This window comes from Perca fluviatilis, chromosome 8 (genome assembly GCF_010015445.1).
Source record: "Perca fluviatilis chromosome 8, GENO_Pfluv_1.0, whole genome shotgun sequence".
Classification (NCBI taxonomy): Eukaryota; Metazoa; Chordata; class Actinopteri; order Perciformes; family Percidae; genus Perca; species Perca fluviatilis.
In genome coordinates this window covers 18684672-18699266 of record NC_053119.1, presented here as the reverse complement: position 1 = coordinate 18699266, position 14595 = coordinate 18684672, and the positions used below count along the sequence as shown (strand labels likewise).

The 14595-nt window shown below is 40.5% G+C and overlaps 1 protein-coding gene across 1 annotated transcript in view; it reads left to right on the top strand.

The window, feature by feature from the left end:
• Positions 1–3168: 3168 nt before the first annotated feature.
• The window catches only part of syt7a (synaptotagmin VIIa), a 77176-nt gene continuing 65749 nt past the window's right edge, over positions 3169–14595 (top strand). The window contains exon 1 of the mRNA XM_039808838.1: positions 3169–3386. Within this exon, the coding sequence (XP_039664772.1) occupies positions 3353–3386 (34 nt within the window). The 5' untranslated portion in view covers positions 3169–3352. The remainder of the gene's footprint in view (positions 3387–14595) is intronic.

The following is a 14595-nucleotide window of genomic DNA, read 5'->3' as shown; positions in this document are numbered from 1 at the left end:
TACACTCATCACTGTATCTGCTTTCAAGGTCCAGTAGTCGGCTGACAGAATACAAACTGCAGTTTTTGTCTGTAATAGTGCTGTGAAACCCAAACAGCAGTGCAATATTTTTGAAGAGTGCGAGGATGACGTTGTGGCTCTTCGGGTGAAAAGGGTAACCGAGGCGGTTGTGTTGTGATGATTTGCTGCCTCGGGAGCCACCAGGTGTCAGTGTAGGGTCGCAGGAGAGCTGTATTCCTGCTGCGGTGGGAGTGGGGAAGAGTGTGAGCAGCAGTGCTATGTACTACAGGTGTATGCTAAGCTTGGGTGGTGTCTGGCAGTAAATCACGAGCTCCGATCTCACTCTCTGTCAGGATCCTGTTCCCATTCATGCTAGTTGCTAGCTATTGCAGCTGTGATGCTGCTTGTACACAGATGTGATCTGTGTGGTTTCACTTGATAAACAAGGTGTTTCTGTATTTATAAGTTGCATGATAAGAATATGGAAGTGTCTTTTCTTGTGGATTTCACTGGATGTCTGAGGTTTATAAGTCCCCATTATTCCTGCACGTTTCAACAGAACTGATGTTATGACAGTGGGTAATTAATTGTTAATCTCCTGCTGTTTGCTATGTATTCACCATTACTGTTTATAGCATTAGTTTCCAGAATGCTACTTTGCAGCATAATTAAATCGTAGCGCCTTCATATACACGTTACCCTGCACACACACGCACGCGCGCGCGCACGCACACACACACACACACACACACACACACACACACACACACACACACACACACACACACACACACACACACACACGTTGCTGTCTTTCTATTGGTCTGCATCTTTGCATCCAGGTATATACTTATTTCAGTCAGAGTCAGATTTCATATTGAATGTTGTGCCTCTCTGAGAGACTGACTTTCATCAGAATATCTACTCCAGTTTTTACACACACCAGAGATTAGCCGAAGGCTCAGTTTACCACAATGACAAGACTTTAAAATATAGAAATGAGCACCAGCCCCTGTTCTTATGCTCATTTGAATCCCTTTCATGTGTCATGACTTGAGCTTCCATTGTGAACTATTATTAGTTTTTCATGCTTTCTAGCAAAAGGAGGAGAGAAGGTGGAGGAAAGGGTAGTCCAAGTTGAGCTTAAGGGGAGAGAATAATGGAGGAAAGGTGGAAATCAAGAGGTGGAGACAGTAAAGAGTCGTCGATAGAAGGAGCCCAGAGCCGGAGGAAGGGAGGGGATGGTGTTGATGTGTATATAGGTCACTAAATCAATGGGAATCAGGTTTTTGAAGGGGAGAGAAGGGGGTATTTATAGATACCAGTGGAGACATGCATCAGTGACAGGCACAATGATGCTGGGAATAGGCTTTGGTCAAATAAGTCTGCAGAGAATTCTCCTAACAAATGGCAAAAGATTATCAATAGTGAACAAATAGCACGGAGCGCAGCGTAAAACAAAACATAATCAAATGTAAATCACTGCAGGATGCTTTGAGCAAATGACCTTCCCAGCTTTATTGACAAAACGCAGGCAAACTGTTGGTTGCGGTATTGCTCACAGCATTTGCATCTACAGTACGGCTCAACTCATATCCTTTTGAATTGTAATCTGTGATATCAGAGAGCCAAATGATTGAATGGAATATTAGCTTTCTATGTTGAAGGCTTGTAAGGAGAACCTGCATATTTATTACTCAGGCGCACTGAGAGACACTGAAAGGCGGTGATGTGCAATAAAAACATTAAAGACCGCATTTGCAAAGATTTCAGGTCAGAGGTTAGTGGTTATTGTAATCATTTTCATTACATAGATGAATTACACATCTTCTGTTTAATAAACAATTCTGCCAAATGGTAAAGTGGTAATGATGGCCTTGTGCTGTACTTTTAATAACTGTCATGGCTTATCCCATTTATTTTATAATGTCCCATGTCTCCGTCTGCCAGCTTCGTATGACAAGAAGTTCCATCACAAATTGGAAATTTGCTCTGAGAACAAGAAGGAAAAGTAATTAAAGAAATTGTTTTAAATTGCCTCATGACTGGATTTTTCTAGGACTAAGTCAAGGTCACAGACAAATAGTTCCTTCACCACTTGCAGGGCTGCTGCCTCTGTGTGATGTCAGACAGCCTGAATACTGGGTGATAAAATGCTTGATTTTATATACTGTACACAAGTACGGTTTTGAAGTACTTCCACTTACATGAGTATTTTCCTTTAGGGCTGCAACTAACCATTATTATCATTCTCGATTAATCTGTGGATTACTTTGTTCAATCAATCGATTAATTGATTAGTTTACATAAAAGTAACAAATCAATCACAATTTCCCAAAACCCAAGGTTACATCTTCAAATGTATTGTTTTATCTAACAAACATATTTATTTTAAATTAATCATAGACATTTTTTGTTACTGTTTTTTCTTTATTTTTGAGGGATAAATGACTAATCAATAATCAAAATAGCTGGCAATTAATTACAATTACTGAATATAAGGCAGTGACCTGGTAATATATTGGAATTCTAATGAATCCATTATAATAAGCCAGTATATTGCTATTTCTTTGAGTGGTAGTTTGTAAGATGTAATATAAACAGGTTTTGTGACCATCTTTTAACATATTGGGACCACGTTGGAAATGTATAGAAACACATAAGAAAAATACAGTATATACAATAACATTCTGCATGATTAGTACTTTTACCGTTAATATATCTATGTTCTACTTAAATATTACTTTATTTTTGAATGCAGGACTTACTGCTTGTAATTGAGTACTTTGGTACTTTTCCACTTTTGCTTCATTAAAAGATCTGGATAGTACCTACTTCTTGCACCACTAACAAGATTCCCAATTAAGCCATGCAACTCCGGTGCAAAGCCTAAATCCCATGGGTGGGCTCTATATGCGCTGCTCATAACGCGCAAGGCAATATTTTTCAAATGACAAATGGATGTACAAACACAATCAAGAATCGCACGTGCATGGCAGCAGATCATACATACTTCTAAACAACAGCTGCAAAAAGTCACTTTTTCCCATTTTGTCCTCTGAGACAGTGAACCGGTGGTTATTAGAGAGAGAGAGAGAGAGAGAGAGAGAGAGAGAGAGAGAGAGAGAGAGAGAGAGAGAGAGAGAGAGAGAGAGAGAGAGAGAGAGAGAGAGTCTCAAACTGGTTAGCCCACTATCCACTAGGAGGAGAGGAGAGGCTGTTGAGGAGCAACAAAACAATAAACAGCTACTACTACAAACCACATCAGCGGAGTTCACGATACACGCCAGAGGAGTACCAACAAATAATTGAGACAACGCCATCGTATTTGCCTCGGAGTGAAGTAACAGCCATGTATCTGAACAGGGAAGAGGACAATAGCAAAGGTAAGATCCTGTCAAGAATTACCACTCTTTGCGAAGATCATCCTGACAGTTTCAAGGTGTTTCATTTCTGACCCGCTGTTTCTCTTTGAGGTGACTGCCTGACATGAAAAGCTGGGGATGTAGCCTACTGTCACACCATGTAGGCTGGATCTTTTTTTAAACAGCCTTCTCCTTTGACATGGACCAGTGATGTTAGTGAAAGTGTGGGCTGTCATTATGTAATATCAGTGCAGTTAATTGTCTCCTAGGACAAGGCTTATCGTTTGCCCAAATCCTGCATTTATTCCAATGCACCGTGAACGATTAATTGTGAACCTGTTGTAGACAGAGCCACTTATGCATCATTTTGCCGGTGTGCATTGCCCTGTGTTGTTAATGTTTTGGAAATGTACAATACCTACTTAAGGGCAACATAACACAAGGTCAAAGCATTTAGCTACAATGAAACCTAAGTGTATGGTGCTCCACAGCTCCTGACATCCTGAAAAAAAAATACTAACAAAATGCAGTTTATTGCTTAGCGGGAGAGATAACCGTGCAGCAGCGAGAGGGGGGTAAAGAGGGTACAAAGGAGGCATATTTGAGTAATCTCTCCCACGTGTTTTTGAGGCGTGATTTCTTCTCTCTTCGGGTGCCCAGAAACACACTCGGCTCGTGTCCCCTGCTGTTACCATGAATCATAAAAAGCTCTCTGGGGCTAAGAGGTAATGCTAATTACCACCTAAATCTTCAGGTTAGAGGAGAATAACACCTGCTGCTACCGAGGACCGAGGAGAGAGGGGAGGAGGGGGTGTATTAAAAAAAAGCAAAAGGCAGAGTGGGAGGAGCCATTTTTGTTCATTTTCCTGTGATGTGATTTCACCACACAAAAATATGATACTGTACTGAGATGTGTGCGAGCAACAGCATCCGTAGGTAGAAAGAGGATGGTAGCTGGCGATGAGAGCCACCAGCTGTAATATGTTTACAGAAATACAAATGTAGCTTGCCCTTAAAAAAGACTGTAAAGGACAAGATAGCCTAGAAACACTTAAGCTACGTCCCAAAAAGTTTTTAAAAGTGATTTAAGGTCGCAAAATGACTGTAGTCCCATAAAATTAAGGAAATAGTTAGGCTTAAAAAGTCCTCCTAGCTATTGTTAAAATTAAAATAAAAAAAGTTGGAAAAAAAGTCCTCCTAGCTAACATTATCTTACATTATTACTATAGCCATAGAAATAGAAATAGTAACGAATAATAATTAAATAAGTACATGTATTTTATATGGTTATAACTCTACTGTGTATTTTGTTATTAACTGTTGCGAGTTGTCACTAGCTAGCAATAGCCTAGCTAAATAATTTGCTGACCACATTTCAGTCAGGATATTTTATATGCCAACTGAACTTATACTTTTTTTGTCATCCATACTGATGCTAATTGAAACAAAATGTCATACCTTAATTTTACTTGCAAGTAACTAGGCTAATTAACATTAGCTAGCCGTGTTCCAGTTGGTGCTAGTTTTTTTCTATACCTGAAAGTGTTGACAGGATTGCACATGGTTTTCAGCTGCTGAGTCCATTCACAGCTCAGGGAGGTGAGCTAACATCCAAATTCCCAGATTATTAACCAAGATTATTAACAAAGTCTTGCGAAGCCACTATCACTCAGTCAGTTGGCCGGTCGACCCGCCACCTTGGTCCAGACAACTATTAGATTGATTTCCATTAAAATTTGGTCTAGACATTCATGTTCCCCAGAGAATGAATCCTAGGGCTTGTTCAAATGCAAAACGGTGTGCTCTGTTTTACTACGGTTTCCGGTTTCGTGCAATGGGCTTTGAGGTGCGGTTTCTCTTGTTTGGTCAGAGGTGTTACCCAATCAGCAGCGACGTGTATGTAAACTTGTGGTATTAAAAAGGCAGCGCGCTTGCGCACAGAACAGGGTGTGAAACGCACCACCGTTTCAGTTTAAATAAACATTTTGGTACATTTTGTCGGGGCTGATCATGCCCCTAATGTCTGTCGATCACAGGCCCCCAGAAAAACACTACTGTGCATATTTAGTCGGCTGCATATCACGGAAGTAAACCCAGAAGCTTTGAAACTTTTTGGCATGTATGCCAGATGAGCAACTCCATTGAACTGAATAAGCGCCATTTTGGGATCCGGTATCCAGCTATTAATATAGATCCATGGTCGATCACCTGTTATAAATAGGTTGACATTTTTGGGCCTCATCATTTTATGACTTCATCATAGCGCGCCTTCGATCAAACTGGAAATAACTACTGGAAAGAGCTATCAATATGTTGTTCAAACACATCTTCTTTGTAGCATCCATGTCTTTTTCCCACATAACAACTTTAAGCTCATGAACACACCAAGGTCGAAACAACAACTTCCCAAGTCAGGGAAAATGGGACCATCCCATGAGCACGTCAATGCAGCATGACACTCTAAACTAAGATGGTAAACATTACTTGCTAAACATAAGCATGCATTGTCATTGTGCGCATGTTAGCATGCCAACATTAACATTTAGCTCAAAGCACCGTTGTGCCTAAGCACACAGCCCCACAGAGCTGCTAGCGCTGCTAGCTCTTTCCTTGTTGAAGGTCAAAGAGGGATGCAAAGGGAAATGTCTGGAGCATAATAGACTGTATAGTGTATAGGAATCTAAGACCCAGAAGGTCATGTTAGTTAGTAGCAGGTGTTAGATGAGGTAGGAGAATCAGGAGTGAGCATTAGTGTGAGGTTCTGAAGTAATTAAATGCAAGATGGTGAGAGTGAATGCACCTGAAATCTGTTGCTAGACATGATGGGTATTTGGCCCAAGCTAAGATAAATTAAAAAAGGCGGTTTTCCAGGGATTATTAGACTGCAAGTAAAGTAGTAAAGTTATGAGTAGGCTGACTACTAATGTGTTGGGGATACTACTTTAAATGAGGAGTTCAATACTTGACTGGCACGCCTTTAATTGATTTATGTGAGTGGGTGTTCCTTTCCGGCGGGTGTTTCCCTCACCGCACTGCTGTGGCCTTTAAATTCACACTGCGTCTCAAGGTGGAGTGGCAGGGAGATGGAGAAGGGTCTACCAGGGATATATTGATTATGGCCTCAAAGGATTAAAGGGGGGGGGGGGTTGAGGACAAACTGGTAGATCATATGTGAGCCTGACAATCACACAAACTACTAGCTATTGTCAAATACACATCTGAAAAAGACTGGATGTGGGCTCAAATCAATACTGAACATAAAAAAGTAAATTGTAGAAAGTAAAAAAGGGGTGAATGCTGCGAGTGGCACCCTACTATCGTCTCTTCAGTCTGACGGCTAAATGGCTCGTTATTTACACCCACTGAATAACATTCAACAACTATTTAGACTACTAACTGATGTTCAGAATGCAGCAGTGTGGGCTCCTGTAGGGTTTGATTGTAGACCATTAACAGACAACCTGGGGATGTTCAGACCATCCATCCAACTTTTCTTTATCATGGTGAAAATAACAATTATAAAAAAGATTTGACTCTTTAATGGGGAGAATGCATTTAGGTTATGTGTAGTCTACTCAGCAGATTCATTTGATTTATCACAAAACTAAAAAGGAAAAAAAAACAAGATTCCAGTTTTCAATGGGTGTGGCAGTCATCATTTTACTTTTTCCTTTGGCAAAAACAGGAATTTACTTTTTTGAGACTAAACATATTAGCGAATAGGCATTATAAACAGTATTTCAGAGTACTAAAACACTAAAGATATGAACAACCACGGACTATTTAAAACCAAATAATGAAAAGCCCATGCAACAGAAAAAAAAGCTATTTAGAGCTCTAAGGGGTTGGATGTCATAGAGTTTAGGTTTAGTAGCATCTATGTTTGCGGGAAGTAATAATTATCATCAATTCATTGATAGTTTATTCTCTAAAATGCTAGACAATAAAACAAACGTTTAAATTCCTAGAGGCCAAGGTGACATCTTCAAATTTCTTTTTTTGTTCGACCAACCTTCCAAAACCCAAAGATATTCAGTCTGCTGTCATATTGGACAATGAAAAGCAGCAAATCCTCAAATGGAAACTGGATCCAGGAAATATTTTGAATTTATGCTTGAAAAATGATTAATTAAAATCAAAATAGTTGCTGATTCATTTTCTGTTGATCAATAAATTGTTTCATCTCTACATGTCTGTATCTAGATTACAACCTTAAATCACTTTTTAAAGAAGGATTTTCTCACATCAATACCTACTGTTTCTTAATGAATGATAATTATGAATAGACCAGATTTTTCTAATCTCAGTGAATAAAGTATTGGGTTAGTATGAGACTTTACACATGATAGTGTGTGTTTCTCCTTTTTAACCATCACCATTCAAGTGTGAAAAATCTGTCATGCAGGCGGCATCATCACCCCATGCACAAGTAGAAAACTCTCCCTACTTGTGAAATTTCTGTGCTACACAGATTCACTTCTATTCCCTCTTCAGCAGAAATTTAAGCCATAAACTGAAGGGTTTCTTTCCAGCAGAAACAGTGCGATTTTCAGCTTGTCAAACAGCGGGGGACCAGTACAGACCAGTGAATGAAGAGCTGTCCAGCTTCATCTATTGATGACTGTTTTGATGAACTGACTGTAAAAGACTTGTTGGACAGGTGCTGATGCCTTTATTGATCAATTCTAGAGAAAATGGTTAAGGTACAGGTTAGGTTTGGATAGACTTATTCTGAGGGTTTACCTATGGTTGACTGACTTCATGTATTATGCACGTGATCACCCTGATCTGTATAACTGACAACACACGGTGGATCAGTAATATAGTTTTATAGCAATGTCACCTTATGACATTTTACCTTGTCTTATTGCAAAGTCCAGTTTGGTTCAGTCTAGTGCAGAAAAGTACAGTTACGATAAGTCTAGAAATAATGAAAAAAGAAAATGGTGGAGAGCTTCACTTGTTTGCTTTGCAGCATAAAGTATTATCCTTCTGTGTTTGGACATTTTGTTATCTCCTGCTTTTTGTAGTGCTAAGTCTGGAGACAGAGTTTGTGCATCAGGGACAAATTGCCCTAAATTTAATAGATGTGTGGTCCTGTACTCTGGCATCCCACACTACCACTTGAATATGATCTATAGTAAAATGTCAGCTTATCTATTGATTTAGGTTGATTCTGGCCATGGATTTGGGCTGGAGTCTAAATCTCCGGCCAGGAGTAACCAATCTAACTGACGTAAGTTTGGCATGTGTGCCTGCACTAAGAGAAATCCTCATGTAGACTTTATTTGTTTTGGCATCCTAAACTGCAACCAAAACGTTTGATGTTAGTAAAAGAGGAGGAATACTATGAATGTAATATATATATAGTTTATGGACATTTTCCTTTGTTCCAAGGACCTAATTCTGACCTAATTCCGTTGTTTTAGCCACTCTAGCAACTCTCAAGATGGCAATATTGGTCAGTGCACCACTTTGGTCCAGACTGAATTATCTCAGCAACTATTGGATGGATTGCCATGAAATTTTGTATGGACATTCATGGCCCCCAGATGTCCCCAGAATGTTTAAATCAAGCGCCATCATCAGGTCAATATTAACATGCTAACATGCTAAACTAAGATGGTGAACATGGTAAGCATTGTACCTGCCAAACATTAGCATGTTAGCATTGACAGTGGGAACATATTAGCATGCTGACGAACCACTGTGCAGCCTAACAGAGCTGCTAGCATGGCTGTTGACTCTTGTTGAAATGAAACAATCCAACTGGATTTTATTGGTCCCTTTTCAGTTGTGGGCCCCTGACTTTGTTACTGCTTTCAAACGACAGGTGACAGCCATACAAATGCTCTTATATACATTTTCAAAGGTGTGGTTAGAGCTTTTGTATAGGTGTGATTTACTATAGCCACTTACCCCTAAATGAAAAGGCCTTCATTGCGCCTGGGGGTTTGGCAGTTCTTAGTGTACTATCTTGGTGGTGTATGACAATTCTTAGTGTGCATCAAAGGAAATTTAATGGGAAACTGAGGGAATTTCTGGGGAGTCTTTAACATGGTGTGAAGTATCAGCAGTGGACTGTGAGTTCCTAACCTCTTTGTTATTATTGGCCTGTAGAAATTGATGATGTCCTTCTACTTCATGGCTGTTTTACTAATGTGATATGGAAAATTATTTGGGGGGGATTGCTGTGGCAGTCTTGTAATGTCCTTGCCTCTTAGAGCAAAATGAATTGAAAAAGAGCCAGAAGCTGGAAAAAAAAATACTCTGCTTTGCTGCATTCAACAAGTCTATATTATCTATATTGATCAAACTTAAAAGGAAGACGGACATATTCATTCATGATTCCCTTTATTTTCTCTGGCTAACATTGTTTAAAGCATACAAGCTATTCTGTGGTCCTGTCAGCCCGCTGTATTGATATCAGATGTTGAGTCGATGAAAATGTCATATTTTACAGCAAAGCATGAATTAAAAGCAGTAGATTCAGTCTGTGAGGATCAGATTGATGAACACAATCGCATCAGAGACTTTTTGATATGTAAGGTACATATATTGGCAGAGGAATAGCGTAATTGTAGAGAGCGATAAATCAGCCCATTTGACATTTAATAGATCACTTCATCACTTGAGCTTAGGTTTATTTAGCTTTGAATGAATAGTCAAACGGTTAACAGCTCCAATTTATTATACAGATGTATGTTGTGAGCTAAGCCACTGGGAAAATCTCAAGGATCACTGCAGTCAGAGGAACAGGCTACAGTGCTGCGATGGAGGCAATTAGATGCTTTTGTAGGAACACCTGCAATGAAACACAGATTTGGACCTGCTGTTTCACTGTTCCACTGAGAGAGCTCATCATCCTCCTTGGTTGCACAGGAAGCCGTATCAGCTGATTAGAGCAAAGCCTAATCACACTTTGAATCATCAAGCAATATGCGTTCCAAAGAAATAAAATTGCATTTGTGAAGAATAGAAGAAAAAAATCAATGACTTTTTATTGATAACCCTACAGTATGGTTGAAATACCACACCTACTGTACATAACGTGAAGTTAGTCTTATGTAATGTAAGGTGATGTTGTATGCTGTATCAGACTTATTTTATTACACTTGTTTGACCTCATATCAAATTAATGATGCACGTTTTTTTTATTACACAGTATAAGAAATCATACAGGATCCATATGTGAGACTTGTTGATACAGTTATTCTTCTGGTGGACTCTCTCAGCTGACTGGGTTTTACTTCTCGTCTCTCTGCCATGTTCTGTCTCTTTCTTCTCTGTGTCTTGGGGAGGACGAGGAAAAAGGACAACGCCGGTTAACATCAGCCGGTCATGGGAAGAGTGATAGAAAGCAAGAGGTAGAGAGGCAGACAATAGAGTGGAGGCCAGCGTGAAAAGATGTGGAGAGCAGGAGAGACAGAGGGAGAGGGAGAAGCAAAGAACAAGCCCTGGAGTGCTAGCCAGTCAAGGTCACACAGAGGAGAGGAGGCCCTGAGTGAATATGTGTGTGTGTGTGTGTGTGTGTTTTACGGGAAAAACAGTGAGGATACATAGTAAAGAATAAAGGGTCTGTGACAGTGGATTGGTTTAGTCTGGGATCGGGGATTTTATGGGGGAGGGATGAAGAATGGAAGTAGCGGAGGGAAAGGAAGAGATAAAAAGAGCTTGTAATATGGTCTCTTCTAAAACTTAATAGTCTCTTAAATCCTCAATGTATGTCAGGAATGGCTTGATAATTTTGTAGGTTTTTACATTCTTGACTCAGAGGCAGTGTGGTAATTTGTTTTTATGTTTATGATTATACTGCATCTGTGTGCATGTGAAGTGAACGTTTTCATGTATGCTGTTACGTAACCATCCTGACTCGTCGTGTTGATCCATGTTCTCTTGGCAGTCTCTTTCTCTTATTCTCTCTGTTGCCCCCTCCACCACCACCACCACTCATTGACCCTTGCTGTCTCATTGCTACGATGCATTCGGTAGATTAAATGCAATAGCTCTGCAGGTACATCCTACCACCTCTCTGTCCTCTGAGAGCAAAGAGACAAGAGTAAGAACCCGTTAATCCCATCCAGAGAACTTGCTCTAGTTTTGATTAGTGATGAAGAAAGGGAGACTATTGCATAATGGATAGCCCGGTGCTTGTCATCTTAGGATCAAGTGTTTGGAAAGGGGGATTGTGGTTTGCTGAGAACATTCTTTATTCGGTTATCCCAGCAGGACGCAAGGAGTCACTTGGAAATGTGATCACTGCTGTCTCGTCAAACATATTAGCTCTGTTTGCATCTCACACCCAGGAGAGATTACACGTGTGAGCAGTTGCCATAGTGTTTTGGAGCACCAAGGTGCTGAAAGATCTGAGGTGGCTGGGGTGCTCTGTGGCATTATCTCTCTGGAGCAATGGTGTGTGGAGTCGTGATAACGTATGATGACTTTGTTTGCAGGAGGTCAAGAGTTCACCCTGTGGGTGGCCAGTCAAGTCAATCCCAGCTCTTACTGTCGTTGTTTCACATGTTTCGCCTCTGGTTTAAAATGTTCATGCTCCATTGATCGTTATTTTATTTTACTTTTTAGAAAAATTTCCTTTTTCCTATCTGTCATCCTAAAACACATTCACCACCACTAATCCTCACATTAAACCTCAAGTGGTCACACAATCGCATTCAGTCGAAGACTCCCAGTAAATTCTTGGCCAATTATCCTGTTGACAGACATCATTACCATTCCAATGAGTAATTAATCTTTCCAAGCCATGATTTTACACATATGAAAAGTAATAGCTTCTGTAATAATGGTTTCAAAGCATTTGACAGCTACAGACTGTAATTTTACTCATCTTAAACAGACCCTGCAGAGCTGACCTGCAGTATACGACACTGTACAAATGACCCTTAATGTTTGTATTGTTATATTGGACAGCTGATTGAATAGAGACAGACAGGAAATGAGAGAGTAAGGGGTATGATGTGCAATAAAGTTCCCCAGCTGGAATCAAACCAGGGACACTGCTGATATATTGTATCTTCTTAACCATCATCCATCCCCAAGGGCATCCCGGCCCTTAGCTTAGATTGAAACAAACTGCCCTAAGTAATACGCTTAAGGAGCCAGAAAACTCATAACTGCTTTTTGGATGGTCAAATAGCTTCTGATCCCCTAGTTAGTTAGTTAGTTAGTTCCAATTAAAAATGTTTTAATAGTTTAAAAAGAAATTTGGTAAAGGAAGAAAGGTATATAGAAAAAAGAGTTTGTAGCAAAAATAGCTCCCACACAATGCCAACACTTTTTTTGTGTGAAAAGGAAGACAGGTGAAAAACAAAGTGAACGTTTTTACAGAAGATGTATCATGCTGTATGTTTCAGTACAGCATGTTCCACAAGCTTGTGCGTGTGCATTCATTTCTGTGTTTGTGTGTGTAGCCGCCCTGTCTCTTGGTATTTACCAAAAAGTGTGGGATTTTGTGTGAGCCACCCTGTATCTGGCAAGGTAGTCAGACTGACAGATTGGACTGTATGAGTGCCATCTCCTCAGCTTGGCTGCCTGAGCGTTTCTCCCTTGTTCCTCCTTCCTCTCTCCTTCCTCCCTCTGCCTCATTTCCCTATTACCCTGCTTCAGTGGTGACCAGCAGGGCAAGGGATATTTTTCCTTCATTTGCCTTATCTAGCTAGCTGTATAGGTAGGCCCTCTCCCTGGATTAAGTCAACTCACTGTTCCAAAACTGTAGCTACATGACCTGATGGATCAGTCGTCCAAGTCTGTCTCCCCTGCGCTCAAGCCAAGGAGGTAGCTTGTGGCAGTGTGAGGTTAAAATACGAGAGATGGAAGCGAGCGCTCTGTGTGTCCTTGCAATACCCTCCTCCATTACAGCTGTTCTCACTCTGTGGCCGCATCAGGACTAGTTAGAAAATACACAGATACTGTAGATGAAGAAGAAGAGGGAGCTATTGTTTTGCAGAACAGAACAGAGGGGGGCTGGGTCATGATGGATTCAAGAGAGTTATGTGTGTGTGTGTCTCTCTGTGTGGGGAGAGTTTACACAAACAGTTTTTTTACACTCAAACTTTTACCAGAAGCATAGTGAAGATGATATAAAGATATATTTTCAGCAACAGCTATCAGTATGTCCTCATTTTGCTCTATTTAATTTTTTGTAGTGAAAAAGATAACATTTTAGTGGACACATTTACGTTTCACATCTGCTTTAGGTGAATTAATTTGTTTAAAATTGGCATCTTTTGTGCTTGTGGTGGCCAACTATAACTCTTTGAGGAGAATGGGATGGACGGAGCAGAGGGAGAGGAGGAGGAGCAGGAACAGGGAAATAAAAAGAGTAATGAGCACAGGCAGGAAGGACAGATGATGGGAAAACCTGACAGACAAAAGAAACTCTCTACACTGGATTCACATGACTTATTGGGAAATGGAAAACCTGGGGAGGCAGGGGGGGTTGAGATTCATCGACTGAACGTTTAGCTAAAGAAAAGCAATGCTTACCCCATTCACAGTCTAACTAGAGTAACTGGTATAAACACAAAAAGATCAAATTACTTGTACCAACAGCTGGGAGATTCTTGTTATTGTTCACTCTCCTCCCACTCCATCTCCAAACATGATCTAGATTACTGTTTTTGTTGCTCCTCTTGATTCGCCACCAGCCATCTAACTTTTTGCGGTTGCAGGCTTATCATCCTATGTTTACCTTGGCAGTGGCGTGAATTGGTGCAGCTGGAAGAGCACAATGAATTGGATGCAAGCAATTGTGCATGCATGGGAGTGAGCTGAGAGAGCTCAGCCCCGTACTCAGTAGAGCTGAGACACAGCAGATTGGGCTGGCTCGTCCAAGCAGTACATTTCTGATTGGTCTGGGCTACAAAGCTGAAATGTGCCTTTTGCGCCACTTGTCCACAAATCTGACATGCTATAGAAATATCTCTCCCTCTTTTTCTCTCTCACGCTAATGAACAGCAGTGCTTTTCTGCAACCACAGATCATTTTTCATATATGCAACCCTCACTGATTAATGCCCCAAGACCCTTCTTAGTGATTATGGTTCTCAGGCTTGGGAGGGGCCATTGATACCCTTAATGAGTCATAAAAGGCGAAAAAAATTATACACTCCAATAGTCCTGACATTGGGTGATATTTCAATATTTGGCCACTCACTCTGGGAGTCTATTTGCCCGCAGAGTTGGCACATGCTCAAATGCCCTCAGACATGCAT